The 21,003-nt window shown below is 38.7% G+C and overlaps 1 protein-coding gene across 5 annotated transcripts in view; it reads right to left on the bottom strand.

The window, feature by feature from the left end:
* Window positions 1-699: 699 nt before the first annotated feature.
* The window catches only part of LOC130564177 (disks large homolog 4), an 82,124-nt gene continuing 61,820 nt past the window's right edge, over window positions 700-21,003 (bottom strand). For 3 of the 5 annotated variants that reach the window (XM_057350110.1, XM_057350102.1, XM_057350135.1), the window contains 19 exons: window positions 18,371-18,424; window positions 17,921-17,971; window positions 17,382-17,506; window positions 14,040-14,209; window positions 13,608-13,744; window positions 13,069-13,213; window positions 11,533-11,671; window positions 11,093-11,249; window positions 10,335-10,437; window positions 9,324-9,438; window positions 8,329-8,505; window positions 7,879-7,921; window positions 7,155-7,185; window positions 7,015-7,062; window positions 6,211-6,312; window positions 5,839-6,011; window positions 5,644-5,756; window positions 5,318-5,409; window positions 700-4,560 (listed from right to left, as the gene is read on the bottom strand). In XM_057350110.1, coding sequence (XP_057206093.1) covers window positions 4,454-4,560; window positions 5,318-5,409; window positions 5,644-5,756; window positions 5,839-6,011; window positions 6,211-6,312; window positions 7,015-7,062; window positions 7,155-7,185; window positions 7,879-7,921; window positions 8,329-8,505; window positions 9,324-9,438; window positions 10,335-10,437; window positions 11,093-11,249; window positions 11,533-11,671; window positions 13,069-13,213; window positions 13,608-13,744; window positions 14,040-14,209; window positions 17,382-17,506; window positions 17,921-17,971; window positions 18,371-18,424 — 2,082 coding nt within the window. In that variant the 3' untranslated portion in view covers window positions 700-4,453. The remainder of the gene's footprint in view (window positions 4,561-5,317; window positions 5,410-5,643; window positions 5,757-5,838; window positions 6,012-6,210; window positions 6,313-7,014; window positions 7,063-7,154; window positions 7,186-7,878; window positions 7,922-8,328; window positions 8,506-9,323; window positions 9,439-10,334; window positions 10,438-11,092; window positions 11,250-11,532; window positions 11,672-13,068; window positions 13,214-13,607; window positions 13,745-14,039; window positions 14,210-17,381; window positions 17,507-17,920; window positions 17,972-18,370; window positions 18,425-21,003) is intronic. The other 2 variants (XM_057350118.1, XM_057350126.1) reach the window with 1 other exon arrangement.

The following is a 21,003-nucleotide window of genomic DNA, read 5'->3' as shown; positions in this document are numbered from 1 at the left end:
ATATACTCTATGCAGAAAATATGCAAAAATAGTTGTGTAATGATATATGGAAATACAAAAAAAGCAATATTTGTACAGTATCACATCTGTTCAGTCATATTGGTTGAGCTGCCAAATGTCGACGTGTCAACATATATAATGTTATTGTTTTGATTGCTTTCTTAAAAAATGTCTCTGTGATGGAACAATTCAATCTTTTTTTGCATACAGAAGATTCATTTAAACCTTGAATGTTTCTAATTCTTTTAGTTGTATGTACAACAAAAATGTTACAGAAAATTGTTGAACAGGAATAGTTCACCTTCAAAATGAAAATTCTGTCATTATTGTATGAACACAAAACCACTTGCATTGGTTTTGTGTTCATACAATAAAAGTCAATTGGGGACCAACGGTTTTTGGTTACCAACATTTTTCTAAATATCTTCTTTTGTGTTTTGCAGAAGAAAGAAAATCACACAGGTTTAAAATGACAACAGGATGACTAAATGATGACAGAATTTTCATTTTGAAGGTGAAATATTCCTTTAATATTTTGGAAATATATCTCTTATATATCTAAATCATATTGTGATACTATCATACTGTGAACCCAGTATGATGTGTAATCATTACACCCCTAGACAAACAACTGTATGTCATCTCGGATATACAGTATCCATGCTGTTATTGTCCATCATTCACACCACAACAGAAGCGTCTACAGAACACTCTTTAACATAAGTAGTTTATTATTTTTGTAGCTAATTTACAACAAGCATCTCACTGAAATTCAACATTTTTATACTGTCATTGGTAAATCTCTCTTTTAAGATAAATCATTTAAATATACTTTTGCATTAGATGGCGTTGTTGTATTTTCATAGTTAATCTTTTTTAAAATAAAAGCAATATTTTCAATCTGTTCAGGATAGTTAGAATAATATGTTATGGCAAATACAAATTGATAAAATACATTTGATCCTTTCAAATAAATAAATAAATAAATAAGCATCAACTTATAATTCATTCTAGTAAGTGAAGTCATATATTTTTCTTGGTAATACATTGTGTGTGTGTGTGTGTGTGTGCGTGCGTGCGTGCGTGCGTGCGTGGAGCTCGTACAGAATGCAAGATAATATGTTCTTATTTGTCTTGTTTCATGTAGCCAATAATACTATGACTTTGGAAATTTATGGGTTATGTTTAAAATATCAGTGTGTGAACTGCGTGCAGGTTTCACCTTTTTTAAAAATTATTTCACAGTCATTTTTAATTTTCAGTCGATCGCATTTGATTGTGTGCAGGCCCACTTTGGAAACCACAGCAAAAGTCTTCGCACAAAACCCTGATGTAAACAAAGCCGTAAACAACTGAATAAACAAACGATATAAAATCCATAAATAAAAAAACTGTCACTGCACTCCAATTACACTTAATATCGAAAGTCAAACGCAAAAATCCAAAACAGAAATAGTGAAAGTAAAAAAAAGGTCACCAGATCTCTCTAGTCCTGTTTTCATGTTCATCAATTCTCATGAAATCTCTCCGTTAATAAGTGCAAATGTTTTTCCTTTTATCTTTTTATCCTGACACGCGCACACACAAATATTGTGCCTGTTTTTATACGTCTCGGTCAATAAATCACCGTGGTAAAACCATCACAGTTCATGGCATTGATTTACATGAAATCACACTGAAGGCGTCAGCTGTAGGTCACTTCCGTCCTCGCGAGCGCTGGATCGATTTCTACTGCGTCACATGTCACCACACAAAAGGGCAAAAAAGCCAATTTATCATTCTGTCATTCTCATGTCATCCAGGGCGAAAGTGAGCTCGCCCTCACAGAACTCTGGGTAAAATTAGCTCAGAAACGGGTAAAGATAGTTGGAGGCGAATGGCTAAGCTGATTCTTCTCTAGCCGATCGAACCCACAATCATATTCCAATAAAAAAACAGCCGTCTGGATAACCGACCTGTCAATCACCTGGTGTCATGATGTCACTAACGTGCACCGATACATCCACACAGCCGCACTGGATTGATTCCAATAGTCAATCTCATATATACTCTAGTATAAAACCCATCGTACATTTTCCAGATAGGACTCGTGTACCTGTGTGTTTTAATGGGCATTAAGGCTATGTTCAGGGCCGTTCACAGGGGGGTGGCCCGGTGGCTAGAGCCACTGCCCCCTCTAAAGCCCACCCCACCTCCGGGCAAGCATTCATTCAAGACACTTTTGCACTGCAAATAATGTCAAAAATTGTTTGAAATTTCAACAAATGTTTTAAAAGAGTTGTGCCTTAACATAGGACAGCATAAAATACAGATTTACATATTTACTGAGTGTGATAGGTAGAAAGACATTTCTAAGAGCGTGTGCCGTCTTCTCCTGTCCCAACCCTTAGCGCCTTTTTTGTTGTTTCGGCCACTGCCCATCAGAATGTCTGTGCACGGCCCTGGCTATGTTCACACGGCAACCGAATGTGACCCAAATCAGATTTTTTCTGTACGACGGAGCAAACGGCGTCCATCTTTGAGGTACAGAAGAGCCAATCACTTGAGCCATGTGACTGACCACTGATATCTACCTGCCCTTCGAAGGCAGCGGAAAGGAAAACAAACGCGTGTCACCCTTTGAGAGCCCTTCAAAAATCAGGCACTATGAAAGAATTGTTTATAATGTACTGAAATGCAATTTATATGATTCAAATGCATGCATACAGGTTTATTTGGACACGACACATGCATTTCTGCCCCATCATGATGTTTTTACGACATCTAGCAACAGGGGCAAACTGCGAAAAGAAAACATCCAAGAGGAGAATTTGTTATTGCTCAGATGTTGCTCTTTTATAGCTCACGAGATCGGACGGAGTTCTGAGTTGCGTTTCATTGAAGTCTCAGACGTTTCTCTTAAGATTGCTTGGATGCAAACAGAAAATGAGAAATGAGAGAAATCCATGAGGAGTGAAACGAACGTGGATTTTAGAGGTCAAATCATCTGGACTTGGGTAAATTTGATGAGAAATGATCTTCAATAATGTTGACTTTTGATCGCAGGCTTGACAAATCTGAGCTCATTGTCGACATGTCTTCTCGAACCCCAATGAGACATTTGTGAGATTTCGGACTATTTTTCTCAAGAGAAATATCTGAGACGCACATGAAACTTAAGCAAAAGTTTCCATTTGCTCTCCATTTAATCTCATTGATGTCTATTAGAAATAATCGCGATATTAAAGAGATCTCATACAGTATGTGATTTTTCCTTCTTATTGGATTCACTGTGTGAACATCAGAACCGACCAGTGGTTTGTAATATCTCCAGTTATATTTATACGAATAAACATCTAAACAAAAAAACTCGGATGAAAAAGTCATAAACAACCTCACCAAAAAAATCTGATTCGAGTAGCAATTGGGCAGTTTGGCAATGTGAACACAGCCATCGTCGACATAAATCTGACGTGATTGATTCAAGCTCAAATTAAAACGCTTCCCATCGTGAGAGGTTATGGAAGAACAAACGCTAACGATATTGCACATTAAAGAGCACCCCGGAGTCGCTCGGAAATCTGAATGAATTTCATGTGGAAGGAAATCGTCAATCTGGCCACCGCGAGAAGATGTGTTTGTGTGTTTGAATGTGTCTAAATGTGCATCGTTTACATATGAACCCGAGAAACAAACCACAAAACCTAACCCAGAATATCAAGCGCGTGTCGTGCAGGATACAAATCACACTCTGCGTGGTCTCTCTTTAATATCCGTTCACTGCGATGAGCTGCAAACTATGTGAGGGGAACATTCGAAGGACTGAGGCAATCGTCCCGGCACCTCCTGGATGTCAGGAAGCACAAACCAAGCGCTAAAAAATGTCTGAAAGGAATCAAATGCCCTTGTAGCGGATATCTGTGTGCGCGACCGAGTGAAAGCCGGTCTCTGAGGAGTCACAACATCTTTGATATTGAAGGTTTTCAGAGCATTATTGATACCGATAAATATACTTTGATAATAATTCAGTTCCATTCAGCGTTAGGTGTGTGAAACGAGCTGGCGAAGAGCTCTCGGACGTCTCGTTCCGGTATAAGCCAAGGCGGTCGCCCGTCTCACTGTTTGCAGCCGGAGAGGGAATCCGACAATATACAAAATGTCCCTGTTCGTGAGGGTAAAAACAGCTCACCAGTCCTGTGGAGGAGGACGTTATTCAGAGAGAAACAGAGAAAGAGAAAGACAGAAGAAGGAAGTTTCAAGCGGAAACAGGAAGTCAGAAAGCCAGAAGAGGAAATGAGGCGGGTGCGGTGCGGACGGCTCCTGTGTCGCTCCGCTCCTGTGTCGCGCCGCCGTTTCCGGGTGCCTCCGTGACGTCATCTTCTCTTTCGCGCTCTCTGTCTGTTTCTCGTGAGCTCGACGAGACGCAGCTCAGAAGTTCAGGACGGGTAGGCCAAACGGTGACTGAGTGAGGTGCTCACAGACGCTCCCTGGTGGGAATCCAGATATAAGGCCCTGACTGCTCCTCGATCACAGTTTTAACCTTGTGATAAACCTCCTCGAAACTGTCGCCCTCCACGATGGCTGTGACACAGACAGAACAAAAGTGATAAAAACATCTTTAATGTCAGAAGAATTACAAGAGCTGTAGCGAAAAAACGCATTCAGACTTTATATTTTGACCACCGAGTCAGTCCTGATCCCTTTTTATTGACAAACTCTTTATTGGGAGTTAAAAGTCACGAGTTTTGGGCCTCATAAGACTTTCAGGCCACGGCCTAAGTCTTATGAAAAAATAAAATGAAGAATAAAGAGTGCAATATAGGACTTCAATATAGAAGTCCTACTAAAATTAGAATTGTTATAATGAAATTCATTCATTTCTCCTGCTTAATAATAACGGAAAAATAACTCACGTTAAATATTTTGTGCAGAATTATTAAATCAGTTCAACATAAAATAGGTTCAAATAGAAATTTAAAACTAATGAGAATACTTCCGTCGCAGAACTACACTCATTTGAAATCAGCTGTATGAATAAAAAATGTGAAATATTAAAAAATATAATGACTTAAGATGAAAGTTTAATCTGAGAACGACATTTTTTAATAAAGATTTTTTGTGTATGTGTTTATGAATACAAAATGAATATGCACAGTACACAGACATATATTATGTAAACACAAACTTTTATTCTGGATGCGATTAATCGCGATTAATCGTTTGACATTACTCAAATGTCGGTTTCCTTAGTTAAATTGGGATATTTCAATAGTTTTTAAACAACTTCCTCATTTTTGCACCATAATAAATAAGCCTCTGATCTGAAAGACCATCTTACCAGAAAAGCACTCGAGGAAATCTTGCTCCAGTTTAATAGCGCGGTCCATTCCTTTCCTGGCCTGTTCTTCAGTCAGACGGGTGTTGATCTCTCTGGATAAAAGACGTCAGCAGTCAGTCTCAGATGTTATAAAGCGTTGAGCATCACAACCCATTTTACTTTCACAACATGATGTGATTTTACGCATGGAATTGATCGTATTGTGAAGTCATTTGGAATATAACATGAACTGATAAATCCGTCACAATCAAACCAGAGGTGCGTGTTCAAGTCAATAGGGTCAGTTTGGTTTTCATGCTTATGAATTTGTAAACTTTGGTACGTACAGGACGTTCTCCAGTGATTTAGGCCGAACGAAGATGGCGATTGGATGAAGCTGTGCCGCCTGTAGCCTACGAACAGCGTTGGCGGACACATCCAGAATGCAGTGTTTCCCCTGCTGCTCACAAACACCAAGAGGGATTAGCATTCGCAAAACGGATACACAAGGTTTATCTTTATATCTTGAGGTTTGTTCGGACCTGTTCGGCCACCTCTCGCACGCTCTGAACGCTGGTACCGTACAGGTGACTGTTGTACTGGCCCGCCTCGATGAAGCGATGGTTCTGAATGTCTTTCTCCATCTGTTCTCGAGACGACACAAAGTGGTAGTCGCGCCCATCCACCTCATACTCGCGCTTCGGTCTCGTCGTATCTGAGAAGACAGTGGTGACATCATCGCATGAGAATGATGTATCAGTTACACGTTAGTGCCGGGTGTGTTTAAAAGGACTTCTTTTGTTCGAGTAAATGACTGTTTATTGTTCGTGTGAGGAAGCTGATATTTTGTTTACTTTTGAATGAAGAATCTTCCCAGAACTCAATACCACCAAACTTAGTCGACTAGTACTTACGAGGGACACAAGATCCAAACTTGTCTGGGAATTCAGACAGCAGGTCGTCGTTCACTCGGTCCTTCACGGGGCCCAGAATAATGATCGGCCTCGCGTAGTGCACTACAGACGCAAAATGAGAAAGATTCTATTGGTACTGGACAGGGTTGTTTTTTTTAGTTATCAAAAATGAAAACATTTCTATTAATTGAAATAAAATACAATACAGGCCTAAACATTATTAGAAAAAAACTCAACTAAAGGAACATTTGAATGGTTCCCTTAGCAATAAAATAAGAACCTTATTGCACTTAAAAAATAAGTTCAAAATTAAAATATATACTTTAATACTTTAAAATACTTTAACTGAAATAAATTTAAACCAAGACATCAAAAGAATTATGTGGAAATAAACTAAACAATATTCAAACTAAAACAAAGAAAATAAATTAAACCTTTATAGCGATATGAAAAATATATATTGCTAAAAATCGCAATAAATAAAATACAATTTACAAGAAAACTAAAAATATAAAAAGCGAATTCAAAATATTATTAAAAAGAAATAAATGAAATTGTTTTGGTTTTGCTCCAAATGCTTGTGAGCTGCCTACCTAAGGAGCATTTTTAGTCATCATAGACAAAATGTAACAAATGTACTACTTTTGAGCTTACGAGAGTATAAAGTCATTAGCTTAGCAACATGCTAACGTAACCTCATGTGTGGAGCACTATTTGTTTGTTGACTAATTAGGGTGCTTGAATTCATTTCTGAGGTTTCATGTCATCTAAATGACACACAGGGAGTCAGCGGAGTAATCTAACCTTCAACTTGTGCGACTGTCTCGTAACTCCGTACTGGCTCTTCTCGTCCTAAAAGAAACCAAACACGTGAACGTAAGCTCATTTGTTTCTTGTATACATGGCAATAATGACGTGTCTGTATAAGTAATGCTGTAACTCACCCTGTGATAGTGTACTGTCTCGAGTTCGGTCCTGTCACACACACAATGCATTCCAATTGAGAAAAGTCCACATATCGGGTTAAAATGACAATCACCCTTTTATCATTTGAATTTAAGTTCACATCAAAAACGATCAAGTTTGAATAAAAATCCATTTTTAATTGACGAGAACATGAATGACATAAAGGCATCATAAGAATATACACATGCTATAAAAATACAGTAATAACTGTAACGCAGCCCCTACAATGGCCACAGCTTTCAATGTTTTAATATGACACAAACACACAACAAAAGGAGACGAGCCCTAGGTTTTTAAAGTGATTTAAAGACAATTGGGTGTTTTGATCAGGGGCGCGTACAAATTCGATTTGACATCTTTTAGTTTGTCAAGAAAATAGAAGTGCTTTTTTTAATGTGCCCATGCACCTACGTGCTCTAGGACCCTGGGGAATCCCTGCTCGGAGGAAACTTACGAACGAGTTAAATATCGTGAAATAAAACAACAGAGAGCAAAAATACGATGACGATGACGTTTTCAGATGCAGCGTAAGTCATTTACAGCAATAATACGACATCATCGACTATATTGTTAAACTGACGTGGTTCAAACCGCAGATGAGCGACAGAGTTACTATGTTTTGGGGTTTACCAGCGAGTTGTTCGAGAAACGCACCCCAGAACGGGAGGCAACGAGTGTTTCGTATGTTAGTAGGATACTCACCCTTTCTTTTGACTTCAAACGTGACCACTCTTTCCTCTCGACTCTTGAAAAACAGAGAAGACAGATTTTAAGAGGAGAAAACGTCATGTTCTGGTATCTACCTTTTGCCACGTTTGAATTTGCAGCGCAAATGTGCTGCTCAATTTCACTAAATACTGTTTCATATTGACATTTTTAGAACATTTAGCAATGACACGTTGATAAAACGTTAATGAAATGCTCTATTAATGTTACTGCAAGAAGGTTTTTTAAAACATTAAGAGAACTCTTACAGAACGTTACATGGGTTACCATTTCGAGAGCCGTATGTAAATATGTTATGGAGAATTTGCTTCATGACCATCAGTTAAACATTATTTGGTGAATTTGTGCTTGTGGTATGAATAAAAGGTGAGAATAAAAGTGTGAAAATGTGAAAGGTGTCTGTGGTTCTGTTCAAAGACAACACACCTCCTCTTGCTGGGGATGAAGCCGACCTCCTCCTCCTCCCCCTGTGGGCCGAATCTGCAGGCCTGCCACCACTCCTCATCACCACAATCCAGAACATGAAGCACATCTCCAAACTTAAAGCCCACGGCCTGACTCAAAAACCCGCAGTCTGCTGTCTTATCATAGTCGAACAGAGCCCTGCCAAACCGCAAAGTCATGGGGAAATGGGAAGAGCAGTCAGAGAGAGATTGAAAAGAAGGAACATCAAAGGAAGAAGCGTGAAAATCAGACTGCTTACTGTAAACTGCAATCATGCTCGTTTTAGAAAGTATTCGGGTACAGGAATGTGTCACGTGACTTTACTGCATTACTGTTTCATTCAGAGAGAAATCGTTTCGTTAACTTTACTTCACTGGCTTTCTTTACCTGATTCACAACACAGACTTCGAAAAAGGATTCATAAGTTGAGCTGTTGGGTACGATTTAGTTTTAAATGTCATTTCCATGTCATTTGACTTCACAAGTGCAATAAAATAAGCTGCGATTTTATGTTTCAAACAGAAACGGCGATAGAGAGGCGTTACCAATTGCAGCTTTAAAGTCCCCGTGAACCGGAAGTTGCGATCGTTTTCACTTCCGTGTTTTGACGCGTTTCCGAGTGAAATGGACTTTCTAATGAGAAAAACAGTGGGCGTGGCTTTCCTCTGTCTCTGGATGTATAAAACAGCCGTTGCATTTTGAAATGGAACTGGCCGCAGACTGACAGCTGAGGGGGAGGAGTTAACGGATGCTCCGCCCAAGTCATTACAGGACGGAAGTGCATTTCAGATTTAACTGATAAGATTATGAGGCCACAGGAATTTTTAAAAGAGAATGAGCCACATTGATAAACTATTTACGATATACGCTGCAATATTTCATGGAAAAATACGCATTGTCATTTTTAATTTCACTGGGACTTTAAATTTGTTTGTTTTTAGTAACTAGGCTAGTTGATTGTGTGTGTGTGTGTTCACCTGATGTAAAGTCCTCTTTTGGGGTTACTGCGTAATGTTGTGGTTCCTGAGCCCATACTGCTGTTCATCAACTGCTCTCTGAGGTCATGAATCTTTGCTTCAAATCGACTGTACTCTATTAACACACACAAACACCACACGCCACATTACACCTCACCCATCAGTTTCGTCACGTTTGTATACAAACTGTGCAAACATATACATTTCTTTCTTTACGAAAGTACACTTTTATTTAATAAAATGTGTTTGAAATCAATGACTTGGACTGAATAATACACATAAAGTACAAATTCGGAACAGATGTGAATGCCTTCAATAGCATCTCTGGGTGCTTGAGAAAACGACAAGATTTATTTGGGATTTTGTTTAGTCACAACATAATTCCCATCGTGATATTTATTTTGATGTTGATGAGTTTACTGTTATACTAAAATGTGGGGGAAAAACATTCATAAGTAAATGTCCAAGTGCTCTTAAAGGGACACTTCACCCAAAAATTAAAATTCTGTCATCATTTCCTCACCCTCGAGTTGTTCCAAATCTGTATAAAAGTCTTTGTTCTGATGAACACAGAGAAAGATATTCGGAAGAATGCGTATAACCAGACAGATTTGCCCCCCATTGACTCCCATAGTAGGAAAAATGACTTTATCATTGTTTTGTTCTGTTGAACACAAAAGAAGATATTTTGAAGAATGTAGGACAGCAAACAGTTCTGGGGCACTTGTGACTACCATTGTGTTTTTCCCTACTATGGGAGTCAATGAGTGGCGAGATCTGTTTGGTTACAAACATTCTTCCAAATATCTTTCTCTGTGTTCATCAGAACAAAGACATTTATACAGATTTGGAACAACTGGAAGGTGAGTAAATGATGACAGAATTGTCATTTTTGGATGAAGTATCCCTTTAAACTTTTGAGCGGTAGTGTACATTCCGCCACACCTGCTAATAAAAGAAAACCTGGCAAATATGAGAGCGTGTATAACTCTGTATGTTATGTGTTCTGACCTTCCGGTCTGTACTGGGCGATGATGGTCACAGTTTGTCCTGCGTTCTTTAACGCAGCCGCCGCTTGTTCGTGTGTAGCTGCTCGCAGATCCACACCATTCACCTGACACACACACACACGTCAGATCACACATTACTACAGTAATATCACACATCATCTCACATATTATATTATGACAAGAGCAACATCAATGCTTTTCTATTAAAAACACTGCAGAAAACTTAAAACTGCTGTCGTGCAAATGATATATTTATAAAAACAATTGTGCTGTACTGAGATACATTGAGGTTTATATCAAAATATGGTCACACTTTATTTTAAGGTCCAATTCTCGCTATTAACAAACCATTAACTATGAATTTTGCCTCAATAACTCCACTTCTGTCGCTAATTAATTGTTAGTAAAGTAATTGTTAGGTTTAGGCATTGGGTAGGATTAGGGATGTAGAATATGGTCATGCAGAATATGTGCTTTATAAGTAATAATAAACAGCCAATATACTAATAATAGGCATGCTAATAAGCTACTAGTTAATAGTGAGAATTGGTCCCTATACTAAAGTGTTACCCAAAATATTATATCAAATAATCAATGATCAAAAATGCAACATTGATACTCAACATCCAACAATCCTGTTTAAAATATGCCTCTCTAACTAACGCAAATCTGATTTGAGATATAATAATGAGTGTGATTAATGCTGGTTCTTTATGTAGCTATTGCACAGAATGCGTGTGTGTGTTTGCACGTTCTCACGCTCAGGATCTGATCTCCCTTGCGGAGTTCACCGCTCAGATCTGCAGGACCCCCTGCCAGGATGAAAGAGATGAAGATTCCCTCACCATCCTCTCCTCCGACTATATTAAAGCCCAAACCCGTCGATCCTCTGTGGATCACAACGCGCCTCGGATCCCTGACAGGAGGAAGAAAGACCTTTTCATTTAGAAGAAAATTGTGTATTTATTTTTCTAGTGTAAAATCAAGGCTTTTGTTGAAGTGTATCGTTTCTGTTGAAAAGCACTATCAAATAACTCAATAAGGGAAGATGATGTACAGTATTTTTGGTTTTGACACGCTTATGGCCATAAAAGTTATTCTAAACAAGTTATTTGTGCCCTGCCGGACAACCGTTTTTCAAAGATTGATCAAAGATGACGAATCTTTTCATGTGCAGGAACTGACTGCTTTCCTGTTACCTGGGTAAGTCATCATCTCCCATGATGCTGTGCAGGACAGGAGAGAAGCGGCTTGGTGAGGTGGGAGTGAGGGCTTGTGGGTAATCCGAGCCCAGGTAGTTTGGATGTCCAAGGTCTGAGTCCAAGTGCGGAGAATACGCTGGAGAGCAAAACAAACACAAAATCAATATGGCGTCCCAACGTATCAAAGATCAAGTTTATGTCTCAGCTGCTTGGTGTGTATCATCAAGTTTGTTGAAACACAATATTTTGTTTAAGTTAGCACTCTGATGCATGAAATGAGTTTTATTTGTAGGGAATAAAAATAAAGCAATGATTTATTTTGCTTTGATAATCTGACTTCTTTTTAAAAGTACGCATACATTTTTATGCAAAGCACTAGATTTTAAATGTACTTCGGTATTAGAGGTAAAAAAATGGTGCGTGTATTTAAAAAACAGTATGTAAAAAGTATGATATTATTCTTTATAATGTAGTAAAGTTAAAGGGGTGGTGCAACGGAGTTTCATGCATTCCGACTTCTTTACAATGTGCCGTCTTCTCATGCTTGACATGATCAACTTGTCAAAAAACGAGTTGGACGTCTGACGTGGTATTTCTGTGCTCGATACACTCCCCCAGCTTTCGTATAGGTTTCGGAAAGTTTTTTTCGAACATGAAAATCAGTTTTCTTAGTCCCTTATTGGACAATTCTCCCGGAAAAGCACGCCCACGCGTCAACCCGCCAGAGCGAGAAGAAAGAGCACGCCCACGCGTCAACCAGGGAGAGCGGGAGAAGGAGCATGCGCACACATCAACCGTTGGGAGATCGTTTGAAACTGATAGATGGAGCGGTCCCAGCGCTCAAAGATGCCGGACATGAACCGCACGCGGTGAGTGAAACTGTTCTGCCACACCGCCCTATCCCCCCCCGCGGTTCATATATTTTCAGAAATAATCATACAGCTGTATCTGTCTTTTATAAATGTGATCAAACTAAAGACTTTACGGATATATGAAGGGTGTGATGCTATTCTGAAAGTACTCGAGATTAACATGAGATATGCAGAAACTGTCTGAGTTATGGCCACTTTAATATTTTTCCAAAGTAAAAACAATCTACAGTGTTCTTGAAAATGTGCTTGAGAGTAAAAATACTAGTAGTGTCCACCTCTGTTAACATATGACATTATAGAAGCAACATTCAGTACACAAATTCATTGTAATAACAATCATAACTATGTTTTTAATTAAATATTTTACCATTTGTCCATTTAGCCTAAGAATGCAGTACCGCAACAGTCCACTGGGGGCCGCCATTCACAGTTTGGAAAGCGCTGCTTTAGCTCTTACCTACCCCTTGGTTAAACCATAACTGCTGTAGTAAAACAACAGTGTGCCCAATAGTAATCAAAACACCAAATAAACATGGTTACTACACTTTTACCACAAAAAAAAGGACACACTTTACACATCAGTCAGCTGCAACTTTCTGAACGGCCAGTTCCTGACACACCAGATTTCATGACGGTATTGACTGAAGTGTTGTGTACGTACTGCTTGTGAGGTCTGGTGGGTTATAGTTGTTGGTGAGATACAGGTTGTTTGGCTTAGCCACTCTGAGGTAGACCACCTCTGCCGTGTTCTTCAGCGCCCCCACGGCATCTTCATGCATCACGTCCTCCAAACACACATTATTCACCTGGCATTGACATACACACAGAGGCTCGAATAAAGAAAAATACACTTTAAATCATCCTTTAAACACAGATTAGAACAATTGTGTCTACAGCAATGAACTTTTCAATATTGAACAGAAACTTGTTTGTTTTCCTTTGTTTTTACAAACTACGAGAATTTAAAGATGTCTAAGAGATGACTAAGAGAAGTACTTTTTTACAGCATTTTTCTAGTAATAGATCTTGAGTATGAGTATGAAAGTAGAGTATGAATATAGAGTATGAAAGCCTGCAGTTTCTTCTCTAACCAGCAGGTGTCAGCACTCAAGTGATGCGTGAGGTCCTTCAGATCTTACACAAGCTCCCATAATTCTTTTTTAATGTATTGTCTGGATGAATGTATATATGTAGTGTTACCGCAAGTATTTTATCTCCGATCTGTAGTCGTCCGTCTTTATGCGCTGCCCCTCCCTCGATGATCTTTGTGACATAAATGCTGTTGTCTCCGGGGATGTGCTGGTTACCTACACCACCCGCTATACTAAAACCCAGACCTGAGACACAGACGCACGTCTTCATGAAAGCTCAAACACTGAAATCAACTTCTCAACTTTCAATCAATATTAATGTTGTAGTTTAAGAGCGTGCTAAAAACATTCCCAATGTAAAAACTCAAATTGCAAGAGAGATGAATAACACTAGTAAACAAGTATTTAAAAAAGATACAATATATAATATATGTATATATACATATAAAATATATGTAATGCACCTGTACCAACATTTTATTTATTTGATCTGTATTGTAATTGAAACCAATTCAATTGAATGTAAACAATGGAATCAAACCTTTTGGCCCTTTGATGAGTTTCATTTCGGTGATTTTCTCCGCGATGGGTTTACGGCGCAGGACGTAGAGTCGGACGATGGCCCCCGCTTCCTTGAGAGCCTCCACGGCCTGACTGTGTGTCACCTCCCGAACATCAACATCATTCACAAACAGAATGCTGTCATTCACTCTGAGAAACAGAGAGAGAGAGAGAGAAAACTATAATGAAGGCAGTTTTCACATTAGAATTCAGGTACGCGAGAAGCTGCTTGGCAACAAATCTGACTGCGCTCACACAATTACGTATGTAGAAAAATATGAAAGTATTAAATAGTACATTTGTTGTTTGTGATCCTATCACAACCTTTAATAACTTTTTACATGTTTTGAACCGTTTTCATTTGGAAGCATGAGCAAGATTTGAATCTCTTTAGAAACTGATTACAATGTCTAGACAACTCATTTTACAAAGGGTACTAATAGTGCCTTACAAAAAATATGTTTTGATATGCACAGTACTTATTAGCGGTGCCGATCCGAGACGTCTGGGGGCCCTACGCAAACCTTTGTGAGGGGCCCTTGTCATTATAGTCAAAATTCCCACACTTTAACTTGTGCAATTTTACGTGTCTAAAACATGCATGGGCAACTTATAACACACCAAAGATACAGAAAAACACGCATTCGTGCCATATGACCCCTTTAAGTGTTTTAACTTTGGAGACGCTGCCTAAATTCACGACTATCGAACGTCCACAATCAAACCAACTGTGTGCCGATGGACAGCACAATTACTGAATTTGTAAATCTGTACTTGCATAATTTGGCTAAACTAAATAAGACTTTGAAATAGTATAAAAACACATGCCTTCTTGTTCTTTAGCTTCACGTTGTTGCCGTTGTTTCCCGCTACAGACGGATAGCTTCGTGTAAAGATGCATCATAACATTATGGCCATGTCATCACCTGCGCGCTTCTGCACGATGTCCGAGTATGTCACAGTAATTAAATAAATGAAGTATAAAAAGGACATTTCCAAATGATTCCTGTAAAGGTTCCTGTAACAGGAAACTCCGAAGGCAGAAAGTTCAATCCGCGTTTTGTTTACATTATAGTGTTTTTGATTCGGTACTCAAGGAGGCCACCTGGTGGTAGTTTGCATATAGGAAGGATCGGCTCTGCTTATTAGTATTATGAATAGAAAAGCTTATGAAACTTTAGTAAAGTTTCATCTATGTACATTTTACTGAGAAAAAATGACCACGTGTTCTGTGTATTCTTGATTTTTCGTAATGATATCTCTTTACAACAGCAACTACTGCCTAAATGTATGTAGGGCTGCTTTTCAATAATGCAAAATTGTCAAAAGCACCATATAAATAAAACTGAATTGAACTGAATGTCCGAGTCAACATCTAGCCAAAAACAAGTAATAGAACGCATGTAGTAGTATTAAAGGAGTAGTTCACCTCAACATAAGCCCCCATTGACTTTCCGTAGTAGGAATAAAACTGTGGAAAGTCAATGGGGGCTTATGTTGAGGTGAACTGCTCCTTTAAGGTGTTAAACATTTTCCGATCTTTACACTCGGATTCATAAAAGCAAGAAATGATTATTGAAAATGTGACGCAGAAAAATGAAAGTAACTGCAGGCACAAGTAATTGCAAATCCTCTTGAACTTTAAACGGTGCGTTAGTTGTTTATGACGTTTAGTCCATCCACAACAAAGAACGAACGCATTAGACCATCACACTTCACATTCAAATGCTTTCTGTAATGTTTGTCATTTCTATTTAGTAGAAAAGTGTAAAACACATGCACATGCAGCGTCACATCAGACACAGATTTCATCTGAACGTCACATTTCACCGCAGTGGGAGTTGACTGAAAAATAATCAGTCAAAGAGGCTTTCTGAAAATAATCGCTCATGCATATTCATGCTTTTAATTATTACTGAAGTGACCAGAGAGAGAGAGAGAGAGAGGGGTAAGGTATTATGCCAGCTTTATTCATTTGTCAGTTCAAATTCATCCCAAAAATGATTCTCTAGCACGATTCAGCCAAAAGCAGTTTGTTCATTTTAAGCGTCCCATTTATTAATAACCAACAAATTCCACCCTGACGTGTGCCACAAAAATGCTTAAGAATGTAATAAGAGGTGTTCTTAAAAATAACCCTGTGCAGCTTGTTTTTAATGTCGGGATTGTGATGAGGGATATACAGAGCGGCAGGTGAATTTAGATTTGACATCAGGAATAAAATGAAGCGCAGGAGGAGAGGAGCACATATGACAGGCGGCAGTGGATCAGGTCTGACAATCTCGGTGTGTGTGCGTTCTTTCTAGATTTATTGCTTTTTCCTTTTTCTGTGCTATTTTTGTGTGTTTCATTTCTTCTGCAATGTGTGTTGGCATGCTCTGGGGTAAAGCTGCATTGGTTGGCAGGAACCCTTGCTGGTTGCATTATGAATACAGCGCTGGTCCATCCTCGAGATATTTAATTCTGTTTGTGTGCAGAGTTTTGTCTTGTGCTGGCCAAATTGAAATGTCCTCACAAATAGGAAGATAAAATGAAACTAATTGTATTACTTATTCACCCTCATGTCATTGTCACGGTTCTGCCTTCTTGTTTCTGAACTTCTAGTCGTGTGGCAGGATCGGGATGGAGCCCTTAGGTTTTATGTGAGAAAGCCATGGGTTGTTTACGTTTTACATCTCATGTGCTTTCTCGTGTCTTGTCATTGGCCCCGCCCCTTTCGTTTCATGTATTGCTTCCCTGCCGTGTCTAATGTTTCCCACCTGCCTTGTGTCATTATCCCTCGTTTGTCTTGCCTTTAAAATGCCCTCGTGTTTCTTTGTCCTGTGCTCGTGGATTATGTTGTGCAGCTTCGTGTTCGCGTCATCGTCTTGCCTTGTCCTTTCATCTGTTCCCCAAGAGTGAGTTTATTAGTTGACCTTAGTTTCTGTTTTGCCCCCACGTGGGAAGTGTTTTGCTTTGATTTCTTGTTTTCTTCCCGTGTTCTTAGTTCCTGTTTTGTTTGGCACCCCATCGTGGGTTTTTGTTTTGAATTATTAAAGTCTTGTTTTGTTAACCCCTTCACGCCTGCCTGCATTTGGGTTCTTCCGCCACGAGATCGTGACAGTCATACCAAACTTGTTTGACTTTCTTGAATGTTGGACACCAAACAACATTGAACCCTCTGACTTTCATTGTACGAACACAAAACCACTCAGACATTTCTCGAAATATCTTCTGTTCTGTTCCACAGAAGAACGAGTCGCATTCAGGTTTTGAGGGTAAATAAATGAAGGCAGAACTTTTATTTTGGGGCGAATTATCAGTATTGATGTAAATAAATTACCTGAGTCTGCCGTCCTGTGCGGCGGCCCCTCCTGGAATGATCTTGGTGATGAAGATGCTGGGGTCGTCGCCTACATGAGGGTTATCAATCCCTCCAGCAATACTGAAGCCCAGACCAGAATTCCCCTAAACACACACACAACTAAAATCATTAAATAGAACTAAAATCATTCAAACAACAAATGCGAAGAACTCCAAAATGTTTCAAATAACACAAAACTGGACAATTGTTTCAGACAAATACATGCTCATTAAAGTAAAGAAAATGTCCTCAGATATTATCTCTACGATTTGATCAGCGTTCTGAATCCAACCTGGACGAATTCGACAAAAATTTCTGACATATTGAAATGATTAATTACGGCAAAATGCAATTAAATCGGATTATATGATGTTTCAAATCTTATAAAGTATTAATGTGAAAAACAGCTTATTAAACTGGAAAAGGCATCTGTGTCATTTGCCTTCTCATATTTAACAAAAATAAATGCCATACAATTTTTTTTAATACTGTAATTATGTAACTGTTCATGAGTTTACCCTTTCCAACGTAATCTCTTCATATTCAATCTCCCCTTCTGCTCCATTTACCTACAACACACACACACACACAGCGAGAGAGAGAGAGAGAGAGAGAGAATTACAGCCTAGAGACAACACATTAGCTTTAATTCTCCTCTGTAGCGCTTGATTCTGTACTAAAAGTGTGTAGTGAGTGCGATCGTAACGCGTAATTTTATATTTTATGAAGAAATGTGAATGTTGCTTCCTCCTGCAAAACTCACAGGGTGATGTGGGTGGTTGCCATGGTGTTGTTATATGTTCTCGAAAGCGCTCTGAGCGGTAGCAAGGGTGCTCTTAGGTGGTTGCTAGGGCATTGCTAGGTGGTTGTTATGCAATTCTAAGCAGTTGCAAATGCTGAGGTTTGCCTTGATTATCTCTAGACAGAAGACAGAGACAGAAAATCTGCATTCTGTGTGTAATACTTACATAAGGTGAGCCATCCAGTGTGTCTGTGTTCACCACTACGGGTGGAGAGTTTCCCTGAAGGAGAAACACAGAGAGAAAATGTTTATTCCACCGCTTATTAGTGGAGAAATGAGGGCTGCGTTTGAAATACCCACATTATCTACACTGCAAAAATTCATAAGACACAACCACAACACACTACAAGAGATACGTTATCGCAATGCAGTTTCATCTGCGTCTTTACTTAATTACGTGTTCGTAATTGAACACAAAATGAAATGAAAACCAGAAATGCATAATAAGGCCGTGTTCAAACTTGACTTCTTCATGGACCAAAAAAGTTGACAATGGTGCTTTTTTAGTAAAAAACATACGCTTGCAGAATTGTGGTTACAAATAGCAGCCGGCAATGTTCAAAGATAGCATTTGTGCATGAAGGCAGCTTAGAGAGACACGCTTCATAGGCAGCGTAAGGGAAGTCTATTTGAATTATAAATGGAGAGCGTCTTTGCAATAACCAACCACATACTTAAAAACTACAATACTAATTTCTCGCTAGAAATGCAATCAGTAGTTATTGAAAGTGAACTTACATTTATACAAAAAACGGGCGTTTCGGCCGGCATTTTATTTTTTCGAGCTTGAGCCTTCTCGACCAATCATGTTCCTCGCATGTTGTTATGGAAACGACATGTCTCTGTCGTTAGTTAGCTGTGAAAAAGGTGCTTGACGTAGGGCATTTTTTCAGGAAAGTTGAACTTTTTCCAACCTCAAAAGACGCTCTGAGCTGCAGGAAAAGACGCTGGAGCTTAAAAAAGCGCTCAGGACTTTTTTGAAAACACGTTTTACTTCATAGGATTATAATGTAAAACAGACGCTAGCGGCTTCAAAAAAGAAGTCAAGTGTGAACACGGCCTAAGGCGTCATCATTGCATACTGTAACGCATACTTTAGTTTTTAAAGTATGCAGGAAGCAAATGTATTATTTGGAACATATATTTTGTCAGTGAACAATTATTGTACTATTGTACCGATTGCAACTCATATACTAACACAAACATTAACCGGCACAGGCAAGTATACTACAAGTCATACACACTGCAAGCAATTTACATCTGTTAGCATCTCTATTGCTTTGCAATAAATGCGATTAGAGACACACACGCACACACATTCAGGCTCATCTCTGCACAGCTCTGCAGCCACCCGCATGATCACATTAACACACAGTCAACTACACAAAGCTTCAGAAAGCCATTCAAGTGCTCACTGCCCCGCGGGTTAGAACGCCACCGGAGAGACACACACACTTCCCTGCAGCCACAGGGACGAGCGCTCTCTCTCTCTCTCTCTCTCTCTCACCCTGAACAACTACTGAGTATAAACTGAGAAACTGTTTTTATGCCTGTCTAATCTAATACGTACACACATCAGTCATTTTACGGGATATCGTTAAAGATAATTGTGTGAATCCAAAGACACACGGGACACACACCCATACTATACAGTATACATTAGATAATAATACTGTTTTGTTTATTAAATACCACGGTACAGTCATAACATGTTTATTTACTCTGAAGTGCCTTACAATACAATTTATAAGTACCAAATAATACCATAGCTTTGCCATAATGGTAATATGTAAAACATTACTCTATAATGGTACATTTTTGAGTAAAGAGATGAATATGAATAATCATAAGTCACTTGACAAATGTTTTCTTTAAGGAATTCCAATCCTAACCCAATTATCATAATAATAATTAAGAATTTCATTTTTAATGCCATATCAGCATCTTCGTGGCGAAAAATAGTAGTATGGAAAATAAAGCATTCAGTAAAAAAAGACGAATTAAGACAAACTTTAAAATACATTCTGAAGATACACTTTTAAAACTGTTAGATAAACATGTCACTGATTAAACTATTGTCTATTTGTTTTAAAAACAGACAAGATGGTGTTTCTTTATCTAACAATAAATATCCATGTGTCAATCTTGCATGCCCTCATCAAAATGATCATTATATGTCACCCATTTGATTTATCAGTAAATAATATTTTTAAGTATTATTTGACTGTATACAACAGCATGTCCTTCATGAAAAACAACAATCATGTTGAAAAAGATGAGTACATTTGTGCATTAACATGAGGTGAAAGCTTTCAATTACACAAAATAAGAGTAAAAGAAAAAAGTAAATGTGAAGTGTCCATTACAATGAATATCCTCACGCATCAACGCTATATCAAAATTGTTCATCATAAAACAGCAATATGAACGATTCAGTCCCAACTGTATGCAAGATTACAATCCTGATGACATTTATTTTTCATGCTTGTGTGCAGCAAACACATTTTCTAAAAACCTCTCGAGTCGCCTCATTACCTACGGCCCACACTAACAGCTGCCTTCTGAGACGACATCCCGACCGTCATGAAACCTTATACGTGACTGATCTAGAATGTTCTACATAGGCTACAACTCTTTTATGTTGTGTTTTGTACCGGTTTTCATATCTATAGCAGTATGCACTTCATTAACATCAAATTCAGTACAGACTGTCACATTATGAGACTTGGAAAGCAGGAATCACATAAGTAATGATTATACAGACGTTTATGCACCTAGAGAAGTATTCCCACCTCAAAA

The sequence above is a fragment of the Triplophysa rosa genome, linkage group LG2 (genome assembly GCF_024868665.1).
Source record: "Triplophysa rosa linkage group LG2, Trosa_1v2, whole genome shotgun sequence".
NCBI lineage: Eukaryota > Metazoa > Chordata > Actinopteri > Cypriniformes > Nemacheilidae > Triplophysa > Triplophysa rosa.
The sequence above is the reverse complement of the archived record's forward strand: the minus strand, read 5'-3'. Positions and strand labels throughout refer to the sequence as shown.